The sequence below is a fragment of the Carcharodon carcharias genome, chromosome 9 (genome assembly GCF_017639515.1).
Source record: "Carcharodon carcharias isolate sCarCar2 chromosome 9, sCarCar2.pri, whole genome shotgun sequence".
NCBI classification, from domain to species: domain Eukaryota; kingdom Metazoa; phylum Chordata; class Chondrichthyes; order Lamniformes; family Lamnidae; genus Carcharodon; species Carcharodon carcharias.
This window is the reverse complement of record NC_054475.1, coordinates 26046112-26069702: the sequence shown is the minus strand read 5'-3', so window position 1 is coordinate 26069702 and position 23591 is coordinate 26046112. Positions and strand designations below refer to the sequence as shown.

At 39.7% G+C, this 23591-nt stretch overlaps 1 protein-coding gene across 1 annotated transcript; it reads left to right on the top strand.

Moving 5' to 3' along the window:
- Positions 1-11548: 11548 nt before the first annotated feature.
- On the top strand, positions 11549-21716 carry c9h1orf194 (chromosome 9 C1orf194 homolog). Its single transcript, XM_041196113.1, has 4 exons — positions 11549-11629; positions 17586-17702; positions 20036-20148; positions 21698-21716. The coding sequence occupies exons 1-4, from the start codon at positions 11549-11551 to the stop codon at positions 21714-21716; spliced, it is 330 nt and encodes a 109-aa protein (XP_041052047.1).
- The last annotated feature ends 1875 nt before the right edge of the window (positions 21717-23591 follow it).

Below are 23591 nucleotides of genomic sequence, written 5' to 3'. Positions count from 1 at the left end.
CCAAATGCATCACTGGCATTGCCCCTCAGGTAAGTTGTGTGTGAAAAGGCTGATACAATTCCCTGGAAGCTGACACACACACACATTCACGCATGCACACACTCACACACGCGCATGCACACACCGCTAGCTAATACCTGGATGAATATTTATTTATCAAAATTACTTTAACTTGGGGTACGAGGTGAGTGGTGGAAGAGGCAGTCTGAATTCCTTATTTTACCCTTATTTTGGACATTATGAACTTCAGTTACTAATTTTAAAAATGGCAATTGAAAAACAATTTTAGGCAAAATCTTGTCCACTTAGTCCCTGTTGGTATTACTTACTTACATCACTCAGAAGGCAGAATATTGATGAAAATAAAAATGATACTTCCACAGTGATGATATCTTAACCATAAATTTATATTATTAAATTAGAAAAATAGAGGTATAATAATGGTGAAAACTTACATGTTGTAGATAGAATGTGGCAAGAGCTATTGTAGTAAATATTGTAAATATGGAAGGCTACAAGAAATATTTCTGCTTGCAAAGCTTGCTATGACTCAGTTCATAATTTTGTCATATGTATTAAATTTCACTTATCTGGGCATATCTGACTTCTGTCCATGACCATCTCCCATTTATTTGATCTTCAATAGAAAATAAGTGAAATATTGTTTACCAAATTTAAAAATGAACTGAACAACATTTTGTTGGACAAGATATACAAATCTATATTAGCTATTAGTTGGTAGCATTCTTGCTTCTGAGCGAGACAGTTACGGTACAATTGTCCATTCCAGGTACTTGAGCATCTAATCCAGGCAGATGCTTCAATGCAGCAGTCAGGGAATGCTGCACTGTCAGAGGTGCTTTCTTTTGGACGAGATGCTAAACTGAGGCCTTGTCTGCCCTCTCAGCTGGAAGTATAGGATCCTATGCAATGCTCCCGTTAAAACTTAATTGTTGCGTGAGGCTAGTTTTTTCAATGTGTGCCTTATTTACATTTTTTAGTGCAGCTGTGCACATGCATTATTGAGCAAGGCCTGTGCTGGACCCTCCAGTCTGCTGCATGGCTGTACACATGCAGTTTAGCAGGATTCTTAATCCCATAGCATTATTCCAAAGAAAATGAAGTGTTTTCTTTCCATTTCCTGACCAATATTTATCTTTCAACCAATGTCACTAAAAATTGATCAACTGGTCATTATTTTGTTGCTGTTCATGACACTTTGCTAGATACCAATTGGTTGTTGTATTTCCAACAGTAAAACAGTAGGTGGGGTGAGGGGGCAAGTACTTCACTGGCTGTAAAACACTGACACATCCTGGACAGAATAATATGGTTGTGTGCCGACGACTGGTTCCGTACCTGGAAGTTGGAGACATTCTGCTTCTAGGCCTGCCATCGGTGCACGCCTGTTAATATAGTAATTGCCACGAATTAGCGTCAAGGGTGAGTTACAGACTGTCATCTCACCCAATAAGAGCTGGAGGGCAGGATGTCCGACCTCTGAGGCTGCAGGCTGTGACCTGGAACAAGGTAACAGCTAGCACTTTAAAGGGCTCTCTGGCATGGTCAGTATCAGGTCACCCATCAGATGATCAATCAAGCACATCTACTATACATAATGAAGATTTATACATTTTCCAATTTGGCCAGGTAAGTCTATTTAATTTTTGGTTTATCTCTGCCAACCATGTCAATCTTCACAGGTGGCAGAAATTTTAAAAATCAGCAGATCTCCCAGCTTTTGGCATTGAGGAGTTGTACATTTATTACATATTTCCATGTATAGAGGTCTGTGCCATCAGAGTGAAGGGAAAGGCATTCTTGAAGGGGAAAAGCTGTCTCCAGATTCAGTGAGGCCACCCTTGGTGCCCTCCTGTGTGCAGCATATGCTTGATGTGACCAGCCCATGCCCAGTGCCATGAAAAGGAGGACCAACATTTCACTAAAACCCTTCTGCAGCAGTGGCAAGATGTACTAGAGAAACCTTTGCCATATTAGGGCATCCCTGATGTCACAGCCATTCACTCGATCATAGCCAGAGCCTTCAGTATGAGCCATGCCATGATCCCTGAACTCATCATCACCCTCATCCTCAGAGGATTGGCTGCCATCTGGCACATCATCATGTTCCAGGGCATCTCCTCTTTGGATGGTGATGTTATGAAATGCACAGAAATGCACAGCAAACCACAACTTAGGGGCACTCATGATGTCACAATCGCCCTTGAAAGCTCGAGTCTTCTTTTGTACTGAATCTCACTCATTTGCAGGTATCTGAATTGCTGCCGATATACCCTACGGGCAGCATATGCTCATCTGTGTCAATGTATAAGTAATCACACTGCATGGCAATCACCTTGTAAAGACAATTGGTAGTTAAACAGGTGATGGGCATTGATTATCCCAACTAAATAGAATAAAAAGAAACAGCTAGAACACTGTGTGGAAGCTACTTGGAAGTCAGTAGCATTGAGGAGTTGTCTTGAAAATAAACCAGCTTGAACCAAAAGGCCAGCCTAGATTAATTCTTCCACCACAGCCTCTCATTATGAATAACATGGTAGCAGAGGATGAACTTTAAGCTTTGCTAATTGATTGCTGTACATGAAGTTTTTTGTCTCATCCTCTGAGGGAAAAGAAGTGTACTGTTGCTGACAATTTAAGTTACAGAATGACAGAAGGATGGTGCAAAATCGCAAACTTTGACTATCCACCAATTTTTTCTGAGTCTGAACCTTATCAGCAATGGAAGGCTGAAGTTGAAATGCGGACCTAGGTTACTTCTATACCCCAGAAGAAGCAACATATGGCTTTGGCGTTATCATTACCAGCCAAAAGTAAGATAAGGAGTAAGGTATTTTCAGAATGGAAAGCGGATGATTTGGATCATGCAGAGGGATTGAACCTTCTGTTACAATTTTTGGATAAGTTTTACAAAAAGGATGAGTTATTGGAAGCATATGAAGCTTGGACAATCTTTGATAGATTTAGGAAATCAGATGATCAGTCCATGGAAGAATATAACATGGATTTTGATAAATGGTACAGGAGACTACAGAGATTTGAACTTGAAATTCCGGAATCGGTATTGGCATTTAAATTACTGGACTGTGCTCGCATTTCTCATGTTGATAGTCTTTTAGTACAAACAGGGGTTCAATTCCGGGGGAAAGAACCTCGCCTAGATCAAATGACTGTTGCCTTGAAAAAATTTCTGGGGAAACAGTTGTTCCCTGCCACTTTCTTAGCAAATGCGAACAACTATGCTGTGAAACAAAGGGTAGAGGATTCAATGGTGGCTGAATTTCGAGGTCGACCAAATATTAGATCAAGATACCAAAACAAACATGGGGTTAAAGACAGGAGGTCTGTAAATTGTCATAACCCTAGCCAATTCGAGATTCGGGACAAAAAAGCGTGCCTGGGATGGTGACCGGAGGCGTTTAAGCCCAAAAGGTGCACGGGGAATGGTTAAATTGATATTTTTGGCGTGATTCCCAGTATCTTTACGCGATGAACTGACTACAGCGAAGGAATTGCATTTTTGAAGTGACCCACGAGACAGTTTCATCTGAAACTGAAAATGATGATAGCGACTGCCATGATGGAATTGTATTGATCACAGAGTTTGAATCCGGTGATGAGTATCTTGTTGGTAAATTTCTTCAACTATGCAGTTCTGGACATTGTGGCATGCACTGGCTTGACTGATATCTGGAGTCTCTCAATGAGGCAGACTGGCAGAAGGTCAAAGAGTACGAAAGCTCTACCTGCTTCAGCTTCGGAGATGACAATACATTAACATCCTTCAAACGGGTATTCCTCCCTTGTAAGATGGCAGGGATCAACCTGTTTATCAGTGCTGATGTGGTTTCTAGCAGACACACCGTTAATGTTGAGTCGATCTGTGATGAAGAAGGCTCAGATGATGCTAGATATGACAAATGATAGAGCAGTCGTGTTTGGAAAAAAATGTGGATTTACATTTTACTCGGTCAGGCCATTATTGCTTGCCACTAAGAAAGCCAGAGATTTCTCATCAAAAAGTTCATGAAGTTTTGTTAACTGCTGAGAATAAGAATTTGGTGGACAAAAAGAAGATCATTTGGAAATTACATAGACAGTTTGCACATCCGGCGCCACAGAAACTGAAGACTCTGCTTCTCTACTTCGAGATGTGGGGGTGGTCGATAAAGGATATGATGGCCTTATTGAACAAATCACTGCTCAGTGTGAAATTTGCCTTAAATATTTTAAAACATCACTGTTGTGAGCTTGCCATAGCCAGTGAGTTTAACAATGTAGCAGCAATGGACTTGAAAGTTTGGGACAAGGATAGGGTTTTTTTTTTACTGCACTTCATAGATATGGCAACCAGATTTAGCCTATCCACTGTGATACATCGTAAAGACAAAAGGACCATTGTTGATAAGGTCATGGAGAAATGGATAGGAACAGGATTAGGAACACCAACAACGTTCCTCACAGATAATGGTGGGGAATTTGCCAATGAGGAATTTTGAGATATGTGCGAAAATGTAAACATCATAATTATGCACACTGCAGCTGAGAGCATGTTTTAGTAATGTCCTTGTGAAAGAAACCATGCAGTAATAGACATTTTACATAGAATATTGGCTGATCAGCCAGAATATAAATTGCAAATGGCACCACCATGGGCAGTGCACGCAAAGAACTCTCTGCAAATGGTTGTGGGGTACAGTCCGTACTAGTTCTTGTACAGAAGAAATCCGAAGTCGCCGTCGGTGTTATTGGATGCTCCCCCTGCTCCAGAAGGGACTAGCATTAGCTCCAGCTTTTTTGCTCATCTGAACGCTTTGCATGTGGGCAGAAAAGATTTTATTAAAGCTGAGGTTTTGGAGAAAATTTGGCGAGCCTTACAGCACCGCATAAGACCATTGGGAATACAGTTTAGACAAGGAGACATGCTATCTTATAAAAGAGAAGGCTGGAAAGAGTGGAAAGGACCTAGTAAGGTAATAGGGAGTGATGGGAAAGTAGTATTTGTGCAACAAGGCAATTAAACTGTTAGGGTACATTCTTCACGGCTAATTGGTACTGACTATACCTTTTACAGGTTCTGACCAGGACATAGAACACAAGGAGGCACACCATGCACTTCTCACACACGTTAGTTATGAGGAGCAGATGACGGAAGATGCAGGGTTGACTGACTATGAACAAAGTAATACTGAGGTGCAGGACAACGTTATTCGTCCAAAAGGGCAACTAACCAAAGTAGGAACAAAGGTAACATACATGCCAGAAGGGGCCAGTGTGTGGAGGGATGCCACTATCATACGGAGCACAGAAAAGGCCACTGTCAATAGAAACATTAGGTAAATGTGCAGGATGAAGGACTAGCAAGCCAAGGTAAAGTTGTGGAAAACCAGAAAGCGCAGTGAGTTTAGACAGTGGACCAGAAAGTGGTCGTGACCCTAGAAAAAAATCATGGACTTGCAAACGGGGTTCTGCTCGCATGGAAGAATGATCATATAGTAATAGTCCAGAAAGGGAGAGGAATGTGAGTAGAAGCTGTAGCTTAATAAGGAGGACTGGAGAGCAAGCCAGCAATCTCAATAAAAGTAGAAGTCCTTATGACTGAGGGATTCTAGTAGCTGCTAATAAATTGGCAAATAAGCTGATAAAGGAAGCCAAATGGAAAGAGTTAGGAAGCTGGAAGGAATTTGGGGTATATTCTGAAATACCTGACAGAGGATAGCCAGCTTTATCTCACAGATGGATCTGTACAGAAAAGGTACTCCCAGATGATACATAAGGCCAAAATGAGATTAGTAGCCCGAGGCTTTGAAGAGAGACTAGGATGTCAGAGTGGACTTGCCTACTGTAGGAAAAGTGAGTTTGAAGATATTTTTAGCTATTTTGGCATCCTATTTCTGGGAATGCAAATTGATTGATATAAAGGCTGCATTTTTACAGGCGAGAAATTTCAAAGAGAAGTTTTTTAGAAAGAAGCCAGGGATGTAGAAGGAAAGCTATGGATTGAACAAGTGTGTTTATGGGTTGAATGATGCATCAAGAGTTTGTTATTTTTCCATGAGATCTGTCCTTAGGTTGCAGGTTGTATTCAGTTAAAGGCAGACCCTGCAATGTTCTACTGATACCATAAGGAGAAGCTAGCTGGAATCTTTATCATGTATGTTGATGATTTCCTGTAGGGAGCCTCTGTAGAATTTGAACAATGGGTAATCGAGGAGATAAAGAAGGAATTCAAGGTCGGAAGTCAGGCTCCAGGAGCTTTTAAATACATAGGTTTATACATTAAGCAGAACAAGTTAGGAGTGACGTTGAATCAACAATCTTATCTAGAAAATGTTAATCATATCCCAATAACTCGGGGCAGATCCTCACAAAAAGAGGATCCTACTACCAAGGAAGAAATGGAACAATTGAGAAGTTTAAATGGGCAGTTGAACTAGTTGTGCACTCAGACTTGGCCTGACGCTAGTTATGATGTGTTGGAGCTGAGTACAATGATGAAACATGCCACAGTTGAGCAAGCTCTGAGAGCAAATAAAACACTTAAAAATTAAATTCTGAGATGTGTGCTCAAGTTTCCAGCCTTGGGCGATCCAGAAGATATGAGGTTGGTTATTTTTAGCAATGCCTCACATGCCAATCTTCCAATTGGGTACTCTAGCACAGCAGGATTTATCATATTCTTGATGGGCAAGAATGATAAATGTTGCCCGCTGGCTTGGGAGGCCAAGAAAATAAAAAGGGCATTGAAAGGTACTGTAGCTGCTGAAACGCTGGCCTTAGTAGAAACATTAGATATAGGGGTTTGCTTATCCAATATACTGACAGAAATATTATATAAGGGGCAATGTGAGAAACGTTTGCCCATAGAATGTTAAGTTAATAATTGGTCTCTTTGGGACAACGTTCATTCCACAAAAAGTGTCACTGAAAAAAGGCTAAGCATAGACCTAGCCAGCATAAAAGAAATGATAGAGAAGAGAGATCTCTAAGATACAATGGGTTGACACCAGTCACCAACTATCAGACTGTTTTATAAAATTAAGTGTCTGCTCTAAGAAGTTACTAATTTTATTGGAAGAAAGGTGCCTGATATTACAATGATGAAATGAAAAGAAAACTATTTTTGTTTTATAATTGTTTATATATATACATATATATATATATATATATATACATATTTGGTAAAGGAAGTACAGGAACTATAGATGTGGAAATATGTGCCATTATTTCCTTCTGTTCGTTTAAAAACAATGTTTAAGTTTTTTCCCCCAAAGTTTTGATTTAAAGAGGGGAATCTGTCAATGTATAAATATTCACACTGCATGGCAATTACCTTGTTAAAGACAATTGCTAGTTAAACAGGTGATGGGCATGATTATCCCATCTAAATAGAATAAAAAGTAACATTTGGAACGCTTTGTGTGGAAGCTACTTGGAAGTCAGTAACACTGAGTTGTCGTCTTGAAAATAAATCAAGCTTGAACCAAAAGGCCAGCCTGGATTAATTCTTCCAACACAACCCCTCACTGTGAATAATAATCTGTGCCTCCGATCAGGGCTTCTGGGCTCTTCCTGACCATCGCAGTCTAGTGGTGCTCTGTCCCCTTCCTGAGGAACCACAGCATCCTGAGCATACCTGTGTTCCCATCTTTCTGTCACCCTACTCCTCCTCCTCCTAATCCATCTCTCCTCCTCACTGGAGGTTGTGGCTCCAACTGAGACCAAAATCCCCATCTGTTTTCAAGGGTTTTCACCCTTCAGCCCGGGTTACGGACAGGGGAACATTCAGTGAATAATCAAAAGGCCCCTCCCTGAATGAGAGGAGATTTCTCCTCATGAAAAAATATCCAAAATGTCAATCTGCACACTGAAATGAGCAGTCCCTGCAGGCAATGGAGTTTGAACTGCAAGGCTGAGACTCTTGTCTCAGCTGAAGTTTTAAAACCTGCCCAGACAAACTTGCCTATTAAGAAAACGGTTTCCCCACCTGTCATAAACCTCAGCCTGAAGGTGTATTATTACCTTCTGACTGTATCATTGCAGTGAGATGGGTAGTTAATTAGTTGAATTGTCTTTTATATAGATCTTTAAATAACACGGGCAGGTTACTATCTTTTTTATCCACCTGCCTGCCTTGTTATTGAAACCAGCATGATGATGTTGTAAATGGCACTCAACGTCATCCTGCCTCATAATACGCTCCGTGAGGTAGGGAATGCTCTCAACCCCGGAGCGTATTATTCAGCCCCCCCGAGTATAGTATTAGCGTGTTCGGGACTGAAAGGGTTAATGTAGGACTAGGGAAACAGGACCACCCACAAGATGGTGTAAATTGAGTCACATGACTAGTAGTCATCTGATAGTAGTCTGAATGGTGAAAGCTCATGGCTTGGACTGGAGAAGCCTATTGTCTTGGATACCTGTACATAATTAAGTTCCACATAAATAGTTGCTACTCAGACTGTAAACCTCTTCCTTAGACAACCACAAAATACAACACAGATTGTGAAAGGCCTTAGTTAACTGGAAATCTTCCTTTATAAAAGAACTAGTGCCTATATTAGATCATAAGATCATAAAAAATAGGAGCAGGGAGTCATCTGGTCCATTGAGCATAGCTGATCTGATAGTGGCCATTTTATTGGCTGCTCCCCCATAACTTTTAATTCCCTTGTTGGTCAAAAATCTGTCTCAGTCTTGAATATATTCAATGACACAACCTCCATCGCTCTTTGTGGAAGAGAATTCAAAGCACTAATAACTCCAGAGAGAAGAAATTTCTCCTCATCTCCATCTTAAATGGGAGATCCCTTAATTTTAAACTGTGCTGCCTAGGTCTAGATTCTCCCATGAGAGAAAACACCCTCCCAAAACCTACCATGTCAAGGCCCCTCAGAAACCTTTCAGTTTCAATAAGACAACCACTCATTCTTATAAACTCCAATGAGTATAGGTCTAACCTACTCAACCTTTCATCATAAGACAGCCTCATCATCCCAGGAATAAGCCTAGTGAACCTTTGCTGATCAGCTTCCAATGCAATTATATCCCGCCGTAAGGAGATCAGAACTGTACACAGTACTCAAGGTATGATCCCCCAATGCTATGTACAGCTGTAGCAAGACTTCCCTACTTATATACTTATATACTCCCTTATAAAAAAGGCTAACATTCAATTTGCCTAATTATTGTGCCTGCTGGCTAACTTTTTATGATTCATGTACAAGACACCCAGATCCCCCTGTACTGCAGCATTCTGTAGTCGCTTTCCATTTAAATAATATTGTATTGGAAGCAGTTCAGCGAAGGTTCACTAGGCTGATTCCTGGGATGACAAGGTTGTCTTATGAGGAGAGGTTGAGTAGGTTAGGCCTATACTCATTGGAGTTTAAATAGTATTCTGCTTTTCTATTCTTCCTGCCAAAGTGGACAGTCTTATAACCACATTATACTCACATCTGCCAATTTTTTGCTCATTCACTTGACCTTAGCTAACAAATACTTAGGTGTTATGACATGGCAGGTGATGTGTGTCAGGCAGTCCAAATCCACAAAGGAAACTTGGCTATGCTATCACAACTGTTTTGCAATTTGTATTTATTACCAGAAGATTTGTACACTGAATTCAGAAGTAATGAGTCCACTAACACCTTTAGAGATTTTAAAAGTTAAACTAAAACATTTATTAACAAAAGAAAAGATTTCAAGCATATACATAAGATTACAGTTACTTAATACTATAACAATTCCCAAAATTCCTAATTAACCTGACTCCCAACTATGCACCCTCTTTAAGGCAACAGTCCAAAGTAGATTTTAAATTCAGGTAGGCAATCCAGCAAGTTTACCACAGCATCCATTTGACAGTGGAATTCCAAAGGCATTTCTCCAACTTTGGATACTGGACTCAGCAGACCTCTGCAAAACTGGCTGTTTTCCATAGTCCTTTTAGATCTCACATGCTTTCCACCACCCCCTGCCCCCAACATAGCCTTCCATCCTTCTTTATACATATTTCTCTCTTTAATCTGTAAATTTCATTGTTCGCTATGTCTTCAGAAATTTACTTTCCCATAATATAAAAATCTTTCACGTTGCCAATATGGGAAAGATAAACAAACTGATTGGCCCTGCTTATCTTGTTAGTTGTGAATATCCTATCATCCCTTTTTAAACCTAAACAACCCTTTCACTTATCTAAAACTGCAAATTTCATTCACACCCTACTGCCCTCATCCATGTTTACTCATTAGCATTTCAAATGCCTTTTACACCTAACTTATTTTGATAATTTCAACCTTGCAGTCTATGGTGTGCATGTCCACCGGTCCCTTAAGGTAGCGGGACAGGTAGATGAGGTGGTTAAGAAGGCATATGGGATGTTTGCCTTTATTAGCCGAGGCATGGAATATAAGAGCAGGGAGGTTATGCTGGAACTGCATAAAATGCTGGTTAGGCCACAGCTAGAGTAATGCATGCACTTCTGGAATCTGCATTATAAGAAGGATGTGATTGCACTAGAGAGAGTGCAGAGGAGATTTACCAGGATGTTGCCTGGGCTAGAGAGTTTCAGTTATGAGGAGAGATTGGATAGACTGGGATTATTTCCCCTGGAGCAGAGGAGATTGAGGGGGACATAATTGAGGTGTATAAGATTATGAGGGGCTTCGATAGGGTAGACAGGAAGGAACTTTTCCCCTTGGTGGAGGGATCAATAATCATGGAGCATAGGTTTATGGTAAGGGGCAGGAGGTTTAGAGGGGATGTGAGGAGGATTTCTTTCACCCAGAGGGTGGTGGGAATCTGGGTGGTGGTAGAAGTAGAAACCCTCATAACATTTAAGTATTTGGATGTGCACTTGTGATACCATGGTCTACAAGACTATGGGCCGAGTGCTGGAAAATGGGATTAGAATAGTTAGGTACTTGTTTGACCGGTGCAGACCCGATGGGCTGAAGGGCCTTCTTCTGTGCTGTAGACCTCTATGATTCTATCTGACTCCAATTCAATTAAATCACACAGGCAGAGCCATACACACTCATGAACCTACTTTACAAAAAACCACAATAATATAATGAAAAATATGATAGTTTCATGACATAGGGAATCTGTAAGTTATCCCATCTGAGGATGAGAAGCTGGACTTGAGAATAAAGTTGAAATATTTGTGTATTTCCACTATGCCAGAAAGCATGAAGAGGGTTTTTAATCTAACTTTTGTTACATAAGGTGACTGTACAAGGATAGACTATCTCATTTGGCTGGCGCGTCATTGCCGAGGGACCATTTGATAGAGGTCTTTTCTGGTCCTTCACTTTCCTAAACTGTGGAGATGTGGACAGCAAGTCCTCGTAGTGTTCACTAGAAGGCAGCAGAGAGAACACGTGGTAACCATGGAAATTCTGAAACGTGATAACCTAGCAACGGGTTGTAACACTATAAACAAATCACAACGCAACTACATTAAGTCAGGGAGATTTCTTCCCGTCAGAATTCTGCAGCAGCCGCCAGCTCGCTGAAAAAAATGCCTGAAACCAGAGACCCATTCCCTTTTCCAAGATTTGAAAACGATGATGGTTTCAGAGGTCGGAAAAAGGACACGCAGGTATTGCAACAATATTGAAGTTTACATTACCACGCACTATGCAAATTTGCTCCTTGCATCTTATTTCGGATTTCTTTTTTTTTATATAATTAGACAATTTTGCCGGCGTTGTTAAAGTAAATTCGGCATTTCATCCGTTCTTTGTATTTTTGATGCCCAAATTTTGGCACGAAATACGCGTGGCATACAAGATATCTATATGCAAAACTGCTAGGACGCATTACGGTTTTTATCTGGAGACGTTCGCAAGGACATTCTATTAAATGTTTGCCGGTTTATTAATTCCTGTAATATGCAGCAAATTACTGAATAATCCACGATTTCATACATGAAATATATGCAGCAACGTGCCATTTTAAATCAGTAAAAGCACTCCGAGTAACGATACAGACCGTAGCTCAGCTTCCTTCCCCTCCACCGAACATTCAATTCATTGACAATATTTTTCAACGTTCGTCGAATAGTTACTGAGCATAAAAGTTGGACACGGGATTAACATTTTAAGCAATGCTCCGGTAGCTGTCTCGGGGTATCAGTCATAATTCAGTGGGTGGCACTTTTGCTTATGAATCACAAGGTTGCCCTGCTCCAAGGTTTGTGTACGAAGCCAATGCTGGTGCTTCAGCGTGGCACTGAGGGAGTGCTGCACTCTCGAAGGTGTTGTCTTTAGGATGAGATGTTAAAACTGTGGTGCCATCTGCCCGCTCCGCCAGATGTAAAAGATCCGTAGCGCTATTTAGAAGAAAACCAAAAGCTGCGCGGGGGGCGGTCGGTCGGTATCCCTGCTGCCTTGACAAATATTTATTCCTAAATCAAAAAACAGATTATCTGGTCATTAATAGATTCCTGTTGTGGGAGTTTGCTTTGTGCAATTTGGCTGCTTCATTTCCTTCATTATGATAGTCACTACACTTCAAAAGTACTTCATTCACTGCAAAGTGCTTTCAGACATACAATGATTATATAAATGCGGACTTACTTTTTTTATATCCAAGTTTGAGTCATTTTGGTTCCTCCAAGTTGTTTTAATAAATTGATTCCTTTCTTAACTGTGAATGCTCCCTGCAACATAATTACTATCTATACAAACTACAAAAAGGATGCATTGCATACTACACTATCCAACTTCGCAGGCAACATAAAAATAGGGAGTGTGGTTAACTGTGAAGAAAATTATAAGGGACTTTAGGAAGTAATAGACAAATTAATATCCTGGACGAACTGATGTTAGAAGAAACTTAATGCGGAAAACGATGAGGCAACACATTTTCGGGGTATCAATGAGGAGAGACAATATGCACTAAATGGGAACATTTGAAAGGAAGCAGAGACTGAGGTTCAAATTCCCAGATCTTGTAATATGGATAAAAAAAATCCGTAAGAAGGAAAAGCAGACCCCAGATTTTACAAGTAAGGGAGTCGAGAACACTTGGTATTTTAAACCCATATAAATCATTTTTTAGGCTACTGGTAGAATGTATGTTTAGTTTAGGGCACCTTACTTTAGGAAGGATCCCAAGACCATGGAGAAGGTACAGAAGAGATTCACTAAGATGATAAAAGGGACTAGAGCTTAATTAAGAAGAGAGACTAATTAAACTGCAGCTTATTTCATCAGAGGTAAAAAGGTTAAGAGGAGACTGATCTGAGACTATGGTAACTAGAAAACAAATTTAAGATCAGGGTTGACAGGCTTGGCTACCTATCCAACCAGGAAATCTTGCTGCATGAGGCTATATCCTGGGAGTGTGTAGGTTTAGTGATTATTGGAGATAGAATGGTAGGTGGAGTGGTGGGTAGGCCATTGCTTCAGGGGTGATTACGGGGTGGTTGAAGCTCAAGGGGAATGTTGGGGAGACTGGATTACGGTCATTGATGCAGAGGGGAGGGTTTCTGAAGGAGAGATCATGGGTCAGGGAGGAGTCAGAGATCACCAGGGAGATCAGAGGTGATCAGGGGATACTCTGAGATTGCAGGTGACAACAGGGACCAACGATGGGGGAGTTGATGATGGGGGCAGATGGTGAAGATGGTTGGGGAATGCTTACAGGTCAGTTTGATGGGCTTGGCAGAAACACTCCTGCTCCAACTCGTCCAGGAAAAAAAAGTGTTTGAAAGTACTTACCTGAAGGATCCAGCCCTTCTTGTCTCTGTTAACTGCCAGATTTTCTGAGGTTTGGGAAACATGGCCAACAACAGTTATAAACTGAGACACTGTATAAACAGAGGCATACAGCCTCCTTAAAAAATGTCAATGATCGATCTGCTAACTGAGAGCCCCCTGTACCACCTCCTTTAAAACTGAAAGTAAGGTGCCCCGAACCAAACATACATTCTACCAGTGGCCTAAAAATTATTGATATGTTGTCTGCAAATTTGGATATATGCCTCTTATCGCCAAGTTCTGAATGCAATGCATCCCTTTTATATTTTGTATGGATAGTAATTGTTATAGAGAAAGCAGTCACAGTTAAGAAAGGAATCAATTTATTAAAGCAGCTTGGATGAACCAAAATGACTCAAACTGTTTGATATAAAAAAAGGAAAGATTTGCATTTATGTAACATTCTTCACAATCACTCAATGTCTGAAAGCACTTTACAGTGAATGAAGAACTTCCCAACTTTATCCACTCTTTTGGTGCTGATTCTGCTCTGCACTCAACTTTCTTTATATCACCTACCTACGGGCTGTTTGCAAATGGTCTGCAGCATTTTCTACATTACAACAATGGCTGCAATTCACTTATAGGCTATAAAGCACTTTGGGTCTTCCTGAGGTCATGGAAATTGCTTTATAAATACAAGTCTTCTTTTCTTTCATCATTCCATATTCAATCCTTCTTTATCCAATACTTACATTGATAGGATCGCATCTGCCCTTTAATGGAAGTCTCCTATTCACTAATAAAGCTGCTGAGAAGTTTAGTTTGGTCTTTATTGCCAACCATTTTTCCACTCAACAATGCCTAACTTTGTATAATGCTCAGGTATGTGCAAAATTTGAGTACTACTTGTATGTCTGGGAGTGTCTTAAAATCCCTCTTATATCCTAGTCAGCAAATGAGAAAAAACTTGTCAGAAAGGTATTCCATATATCACCTTCTGGCCTCCAAGCTTTCTTGCCTTATGCTTTATCAGTACTGTAATGATTAGTATTTGCCTGAACCTTCTTCTGTTCCAGTATTCATCCTACGCTGCTTCCTGGCAGTTCTTCTTCTTCCGTATGTCCAAATAGACATGAATGTGCACCAGCAGCAAAGCTCCTTGTCAATGGTGAGGATTCCTACAATTTAGCCACCTTCCCTCCTTCAGCCTTTCCTTTCTCCTACAGTCAGCGAATATTTAAACAAGACGTTTTGCATCATTTTAACACCATTTCCCTTGTTCTAAAATTGCAATCATTTTTATGTTGTGGGGAAATGTTTCCATGTTATTTCTAAGATTTTAAAAAAATGTTTGTTTCATTAAATCTTATAATTCTTACTTCACTTCTCATATAACTAACAAAGAATACTGAAAAATAATAAATTGATACCAGAATCAGAACTCAAACTTTACGACTGTATTTTGATTTTCAGCATCTGTTCCAGTCTTCTTTAAACCTGAAACTAAAATTATTTCTAGGATTAAATCTTTATTTCTGCACATTAAATTTTACTTTGAGTTTAGTTAGTTTGCATCTAACATTTTTCCTAAATTTGGCTATTGCTGCTTTTGTTACAAAAATATAATTTTCATAATATTTTTCTGGTTCATTGTGACATAGGTTTATGGGTATAAGTATAGGTGGTTGGGTCTGTGTGATTTAATTACATTTGGAGTCAAGTAGACTGCAAGCTTGAAATCATCAAAACAAGCTAAGTGTAGAAATGTGCTTGACATGCTAATGAGTAAACATGGATACTGGCATAGCATATAAGGTGTGAGGGAATTTGCCTTTTTATTTTAGGTAAATGGAGAGATTATTTGGATTTCAAAGATATGTTAGTCTGTTTACAAATAGCCAGATAAGCAGGGCAATGGAGTGTGTTTATTTTTCCCAAAGGTTACTGACAATATTGGCAACATGAAAGTTTTTATATTATGAGGAAGATACAGATTCAAAGACATATGGAACAAAAGAATTTACATATTAAGAGAGAAACATTTATAAAGGCAAATGAAAGGCTTTGTGAGAAGAGGGCCATGTAAGATCTAACAAGAATGTGTGAAACACCCTTCAACAAGCCTCCAGCCATTTATGCATAAGTCTAGTATGTAAAGTAACTGAAGTTGGGGAAGCCATTTGGAATTCCACTGTCAAGTGTGTACTGTGTTAACTTGCTAGATTTTAGATTTAAAACAAAACCATTTTGGACAATTGTCTTAAAAGGGGGTACGTAACAGGGAGTCAAGTTAATTAGGAATTTTAGGAGTTGGTACACTAGTAAATAATTTGTAGTTTTACACGTGTTTGAAATCTTTTATTTTGTTAATAAATATTCTAATTAAATTTTAAAATCTCTAAAGGTCTTGGTGGATTCATTACTTCAGTGCACACATCTTCTCATAAAAAATACAAACAGCAAAACCGTTGTGATAGTGCGACCAAGTTTCCCTTGTGGATTTGGTCCACCTGGCTCACATCATCTGCCATGTCATAACACTTTGTACTGATCTTAAGGCTGTAATATTAATCTGGAGCCAGGACTCCACCTGGCTCTCAAATGAAACGTAGCTCCTGGAGCACATAATCTCATGCTTCTTGAGTTTTACAGTACATGGAATAGAATAGAATGCAGTGTAATGTTAAAGCAGAAACTGAACTGGACTAGCCATATAAATTCTGTGGCTACAAGAGCAGCTCACAGGCTAGGAATCCTGTGGTGAGTAACGCACCTCTTAACTCCCCAAAGCCTATCCACCATCTACAAGGCATAAGTCTGGAGTGTGATGGAATTCGCTCCACTTGCCTGGATGATACAGCTCCAACAACACTCAAGAAGCTTGACACAATCCAGGACAAAGCAGCCCACTTGATTGTTTGTGGAAGAGGTGCCATTCAGTCCCTCCACCACCGACAGAGTTGCAGCAGTGTGTACCATCTACAAGATGCACTGCAAGAATTAACCAAGGCTCCTTAGCACTTTCCAAACCCCCATTGAGAAGGACAAAGGCAGCACATAGGAACACCGCCACCTGGAAGTTCCCCTCCAAGCCATTCACCATCCTGACTTGGAAATATATCGCTGTTCCTTTGCTGTCGCTGGGTCAAAATCCTGGAATTCCCTTCCTAACAGCACAGTGGGTGTATCTACATCACATGGACTGCAGTGGTTCAATAAGGCAGCTCACCACCACTTTCACAAGCGCAATTAGGGATGGGCAATAAATGCTGGCCTAGCCAGCAACACCCACATCCAATAAATGAATAAAAAAAGAACCAAAGAGTGTCCTGGCACCTTTTAGACCTCTTGTAAATATTTTAAATATTCTTGGAGGTAATGTAAATCTTTAGTCAGTATGAACAGGCCTGCCATATCTAAATATTCAGGGAGGACCTTTGTATGCATTTAACAGCATGGCATGCAGCTCTCTTCTGTGTGGAAGGATCAGAGTTCCAGCAGCTCAGGTCCATAGTGCTGGACAGGCATAAATGTATCATTAGATTTATTGATGAAAATACAATCGTTTTAGTTCATATCAATTTTTCTCATCATTTTAGTTAATGAAAGGATCACTGGTTGAGAACTGGGCTTAAACTGCCAAAAAATATGAAACTTAGGCTTTGCAATTACTTAGCAGAAGAAATTTAATCCAATTAAGCTGATGTGGTTTCAAACTTGATTGTAGTTCTAAAAGGAGCATGCACAGATCACCCCGAAAGATAATTATGTTAAATATTTTTATCAGCAAACATATTAAAGGGTAAGGTTGTGACCCCCTTGATGTTTTGCATTCTCATTTTCTTACAGGGCCGTCAGTATCTCAAACCAACTCATTTAGCTCAACTGGAGGATCCATGGAATCGACTCAATGCAGCAGTAACTGTGTCAAGTGCAAACAAAGGAATTTACCTCTATAATCCCAAGGTATAAAATGTATAGGATACATGAAATTTTGCAGTAAAACAACGTGACAGCCATTTACTAAGGAGGTGGTTCTCTGTTTGTCGGTAACTTACTGTTATCTGTAAAGTGGAATTCTAGAATCTGTTCTGGGAGGTTGCTCACAAGATCAATGCAAATTAGGCCCACTGAAGGTCATCCAATCAGAATTCTTTGATGCCAGGAAACAGCCTTGTGTTTCTTTAGTGGACCATCTCCATGGTTTGAATATTTTGGTGACCAAAGCTAAACAGAATATTTAAAATATTGATTACCCAACACAGGCTCAAACAACAGTAAAACCTTCTCTCTAACAAAATAATTAAATCATTTATTGGCTAGATGGACTCAGTTAAGTTTCATTATCCTGAATTCTCAGGTTATACACGAGGTAGATTTTGACTTTGTGGGGCAACATAATGTAGATGATAGGAAATCAGCAGTATCCTTTACGTATCTTATGATTTTTATCCCATTGACTTCAATATATCTAAAATCAGAGGAGAGGTATAATGGCCTGCTGATTCCCTATTACCCATTTAGACCATCGCACAAAGCCAAAATCTACTCCATGAATTATATTTAAAACAGGATGCATAAGCGAATAGGTGACTCTGAACTGTTGGTTGAAAGGGCATTAGTTAAGTGTTCCAGACTGATATGATGAATATGATTGTGCACAGGAGCTGGAATGAAAGATAGGGGACAGATGCTTCTGGCCTGAGAGTTAGGACCTGCCTGCCTTGGGGTAAGGAGACTATGGACACAGATTTTAAAAGTCCAGCTTTTAATAAAGGATGTTATCATAGCATGGAACCTGTGTGCAGGTGCTGGAGATCTGAGAATGTGCAGCAGGAGACAAGTCAATGCAATGATTCTATCATCTACATTGATGAAGGTGTGTGCAGCTTTGTCCAACTTACAACATGGAGAATCTCCAGACTGAACTATAACATAAGACCTGAACATAGTCATATCTTCTGCAATGGAGACTTGATCTGCTGCCATATATCCTTGGATACCAAATTGGTTCTGGCTGTCTCTCCAAGCCATTGAGGCTTGGACATAGAGAGAGGCATCTCTCAGAGTTTCAATAATCTCTTGGACACCATTTGTTTTCCTGCAAATCAATGGCCTTGCAGAGTTACTACTGGTACCACTGGCATAGCAGTTACAGAGTGTCATGATGATGCTGCATCTCAGGATGGTATCACATGAATACCTCTCACGTAGAACATGCAGCATAAAAATTGGTCATTTGGCCCAGCTGGCCCATGCCAGTGTTTATGTTCCACACAAACCCACTTCCACCTTTCTTTACCTAATCCTGTCAACATAAACTTCTATTGCTTTCTCTGCCATGTGTTTATCTGGCATCCTCTTAAATGCATCAATGCCATTTGCTTTAACTACTCATTGTGCTTGCGAGTTTCATATTCCAACCATTCTCTGGGTAAAGACAGTTCTCTTGAATTTTCTATTAGGTTTATTGATGATGATCTTATAGCTTTACCATATGGGCAGTAATTGAAAACAATTATTGTTGAATACCTGCCTAAAAGCCTGCCAAGTGGAAAATAACTCTCCATGTTGCTTTAGTGTGCTGAGTATCCTTCTGTGATTGTGCTCCCTATTAAATAATAGGAACAATTTTTAACCAACGATGCACATCACTTAAGCACAAGTCATGCAGAGCACAGTCAAAATGCAGTCCACTTCACCAAAACTCTCCTGTATTTGTACACTTAGGATGTTTAGATCAGCTCACGTACCTGAGAAGCCAGCCCATCCCTTGAAAAGGGATACAGAGATGGAAGTGTAATGGCTGCAGCAGTGATAATGTTTGAGGCTGAATGGTAGATCTAAGGCCCACATCTGCTGATATACATTATTATTGATATCTGCCCAGCATAACTAGGTGAAAGTGAGGGCAGAGGTGATATCCTTTCCATATTAGGTTAATGCTTGTGCCTGTTATAGGTGCAACCCAGCATGCCCACTCCAAGAAGCACCAGAAGTCCTGAGGGAATCCAAAATCTTGGCATAACAAGGTTCTACCCAAATTTTTCTCTGCTTTGCTCCCAGAGGTTAAGTGGTCCCTGGGAATGGATAAGAAGATAATCACCAAAATAGCTCCAAAACATGTTTGGTATTAAAGTTTCATTAATTATGAAGCAGAATAATGTAAATATGCAGAAAGCATCTTCTTGAATATTAGTTAAAGTTAAAATATTTCTTTTAATTAACACTTCTACAGTTCACAGTCAAGTTACTGACTTTGTCTGTATAGTTTTGAAGGCTGTACTTTGTTCTAACAGGCACCTAGAGACAGTCTGGATCTTCATCTTAATACTGTTTATAATCATTCAGAAGATTTTTTGAAACATAAGAATGAGGCACTTCTTCAAAAAGCAACCTGTGATCCTCAGAGGTAAGTGTGTTGTAAGACAAATAAGTTTCATGTTACCCTATCATTCAAACTTTGACAATAAAAAATACTCTAATTGTAGTGTAGGCATTCACAATCGGGTTCACAATGGTTTGAGATTAATTTTGACACTTTTGTATCCATTATTTCCAAGACATAGTTTGGGGAAATAGCATTTGCAACACTTTACGAAGGTCCTTTATTCATATAGTTTTGTGCCACCCTGCCAGAAGTTCCCACAGACCAAAAAAAAAAGCCCCACTGTTTATCATGAAGACAAATGTAAAGATCGATCTAGTTAATCTGCACTGTAGACAAGTCAAAGGAAGGAACTAGCTGAACCTAACTACAATGTGAAGATGTAGGACAAACCGCAAATTAAAGAATAACATAATTGGCTGATTTTTCATTTTGGTGACACCTTTCTCCCATACTTTCTTCAAGAATTCCAGTGAGAATTCAAAGTTGCTTGCAGCATAATTTTAATGTTTCTCTGCCCGGTAGAAACTCAAATGCTGCAGCAGCCACTGAAAGTGGGCTTGAGTTTGCTCCTAATACATACAGATTAGACAATCAGAGATGGCCCTGCCATAAACCTCCTTGCTAAGTCCTTCAATTTCTGGGCCAGCGAGTAAAGTCAGAAAGGCTGTAGACCTCCAGTCTGCTCTTTTTGGACAGCAGCCAAAAAGTCCTTGATCCAATTGCTGTCGGAAAATGGTCTATTTTTGTTTCTCATTTTTGGGTACGTGTCCATTCCAAAAGGAATTCCTAAAACAACTGCATGCTAGAGGTATGTTAATAAATTGAACCCAGAAATACAGCTGGGTTCAACCGCATTCAGGGACAGCATACTTCTGCTGTGCTTCATCTGTCGTGTCTGGAAAATCAGCCTCATCAAATATAGCTAATGACTTGAGAATTGTATCAAATAACACGTCCATTCAGCTGCTCACAATGGGCAGAGAACTGACTGTACTCAACCAGTCTGTGCTTGCAAAATTTAGAGCATAATGTCTAACATTCAATGTGATGCCATGATTGGGCAGCACTAGCTGGATAATCCCAAGTGTGATTATCATTACACTAACAACCAATGTAGTATTATCAGTTGGATTCGCAACATAGCTCACTTATGTTTAATAGAAGCCACATATATTCATACGCAGGGGTCTACCCTCTGCAGGATAAAGAAACATGTAAAGGCATTGTCCCATTTTTTGAATTAAACAAAAGCTTAGGAAACCAATAGTTTCCTGGTGTATTCACCAGCTCAACCAGAGTTGAACTGCCAACCAATCAGCATCCTTTCCTCATGCAGTATAAATTGTTGCTCCCTTTGGAATTTGGCATTCTTGCATCTGTCCTGATGATTGCAAGATAAAAAGCTTCAACAGCATGTCTCTCTTATTTCGACAATATTCAAGTTCTGTATAACCAAGCAACCAAATAGAGCTTAATTGTTCTCTTGGCTGTTTATGGGCAAATCACTGTTGTATTTACATATAACACAAATTATTGTATGTAAAATATTTTGAGGCATGTTTTTTTTTAGATTCATTAGTGGGATGTGAACATGACTGGCAAGGCCAGCATTTATTGTCTATTCCTAATTGCCTTTGAGAAGGAGTGGTTTGCATACAGCAAAGCGAACAATGCCTCATTAAGCTATATTTGGTAGTGGAAAGAATGTTAGTCAAGACAATTTCTTACTCTTGAACAAAAACAGAATTACCTGGAAAAACTCAGCAGGTCTGGCAGCATCGGTGGAGAAGAAAAGAGTTGACGTTTCGAGTCCTCATGACCCTTCAACAGACTCGAAACGTCAACTCTTTTCTTCTCCGCCGATGCTGCCAGACCTGCTGAGTTTTTCCAGGTAATTCTGTTTTTGTTTTGGATTTCCAGCATCCGCAGTTTTTTTTGTTTTTGTTTTTGTTTTTGTCCTTACTCTTGAAATTGTACCAAAGAGCACTCAACCAACAGGTAAATAAGACCTTAGTTAACCTTTGCCTTTGAAGTACCACACTTCTGACAACATAGCATTCCCATTTATGCTACAGTGAAGTAGTAACCTAGGATACTTGCTCAAGTTCTGGAATGGAGCTTGAACCCATAATTTTCTGGCTTGGAGAGAAGAAGCCTGCCAAATAAAAGCTGACTCTTAACTACAGTAAATATAGCATTAGTTGCACAATAAACTGTTCTTCAAGACCTGCATCAATCCCAAATGTTCCAATAAGAAAGTCATATTTTGTCCCCGTGCCAACTTTTTCTAGGGGTTTCATCCCAAGGTGACAGAACCACACACATTCTGAATCTGAAGTAACTATTAAAATGATAGCAGTAAAGTCAGAACTAGTTTCAGCAGTACATATTATCCAAACAGAGCTCAAATATGCACTTGCAATGAATTTTACATATATTTTTTAAAACTTTACTACCCAAGGCACTTTCCTCATTCTATTATTTTCCCCAATCCAGTTTTACTACAGTTTCCTTCTTCTGCTTTTGTTTATTTTACTGTATCACTATCTAATATACCCTATGCCTCATAGTCAGCCCCACGTTTGCAAATAAAGAAAAATTAGACAACAGGTATTGTCGTGCATCCATTCAGCACAGAAGGTGGCCATTTGGCCCATCATCCCTGCTTTTTTATCCATACCCCGTAAGTTACTCATCATCTAGTACCTGTCCAATATCCTTTTAAAACTATCTATGGAATCAGCTGCCATCGCCTTTTCAGGTAGAGGGTTCCAGATCCTAACAACTATGTCCCCAATAGATCTTTTGCCAATGATTTTGGATCTATGACATCTGGTCATTGACCCACCCACCAGAGAGAACAGTTTTTCTCTATCCATACCAAAACCTTTCATTATCTTGAAAAACCTCTATTATACCATCTCATTACCTTCCATAGTCCAAGGAGAACAGTCCTGGATTTTACAATCTTTGGTTATAACTGAAGTCTATCATCCCTGGTAACATCCTTGTAGACCTCTTCTGCACTATTTCTAAAGGCCTTTACATCTTTCCTGAAGTGTGATGTCCAAAATTGTGTCTAATACTCCAATACTGGGTTGTATTTATGGAATCATTCAGTATAAATCAAAGGACAACATTCTGTCACTATACAGCACCCAGCTTTGGTTCCCTCACATGCCTGGTAATATGATAGCCTTGGAAAAGGCTGAGAGGGGATGAATGGAAATAATTCCTGACTTTAATACCCTTAACTACTTAGATAAGCTTAAGGACGTGAGTCTCCTCACTTCAGAGCAGAAGCAACCTAACAGAGGTCTATAAAATAATGAAAGAGTTGGATAGAGCAACAATAAATAGGTTATTGCAGTTTAACATATTGGGGTGAACAAAGGAACATGAATCTAAACTATGTAAGAATGGGGATAGACTGGATTTTGGACAATCTTTTCCCAGGGAGTACT

What these genes read in the sequence shown, in the direction of transcription:
- c9h1orf194 (XM_041196113.1), top strand. Translation starts at nt 11,549, where the DNA reads ATGCCTGAAACCAGAGACCCATTCCCTTTTCCAAGATTTGAAAACGAT. An exon ending in GTCGGAAAAAGGACACGCAG is followed by an intron (nt 11,630 to 17,585) that starts GTATTGCAACAA and finishes ATTTTCTTACAG; the next exon opens with GGCCGTCAGTATCTCAAACC. An exon ending in TTTACCTCTATAATCCCAAG is followed by an intron (nt 17,703 to 20,035) that starts GTATAAAATGTA and finishes TTGTTCTAACAG; the next exon opens with GCACCTAGAGACAGTCTGGA.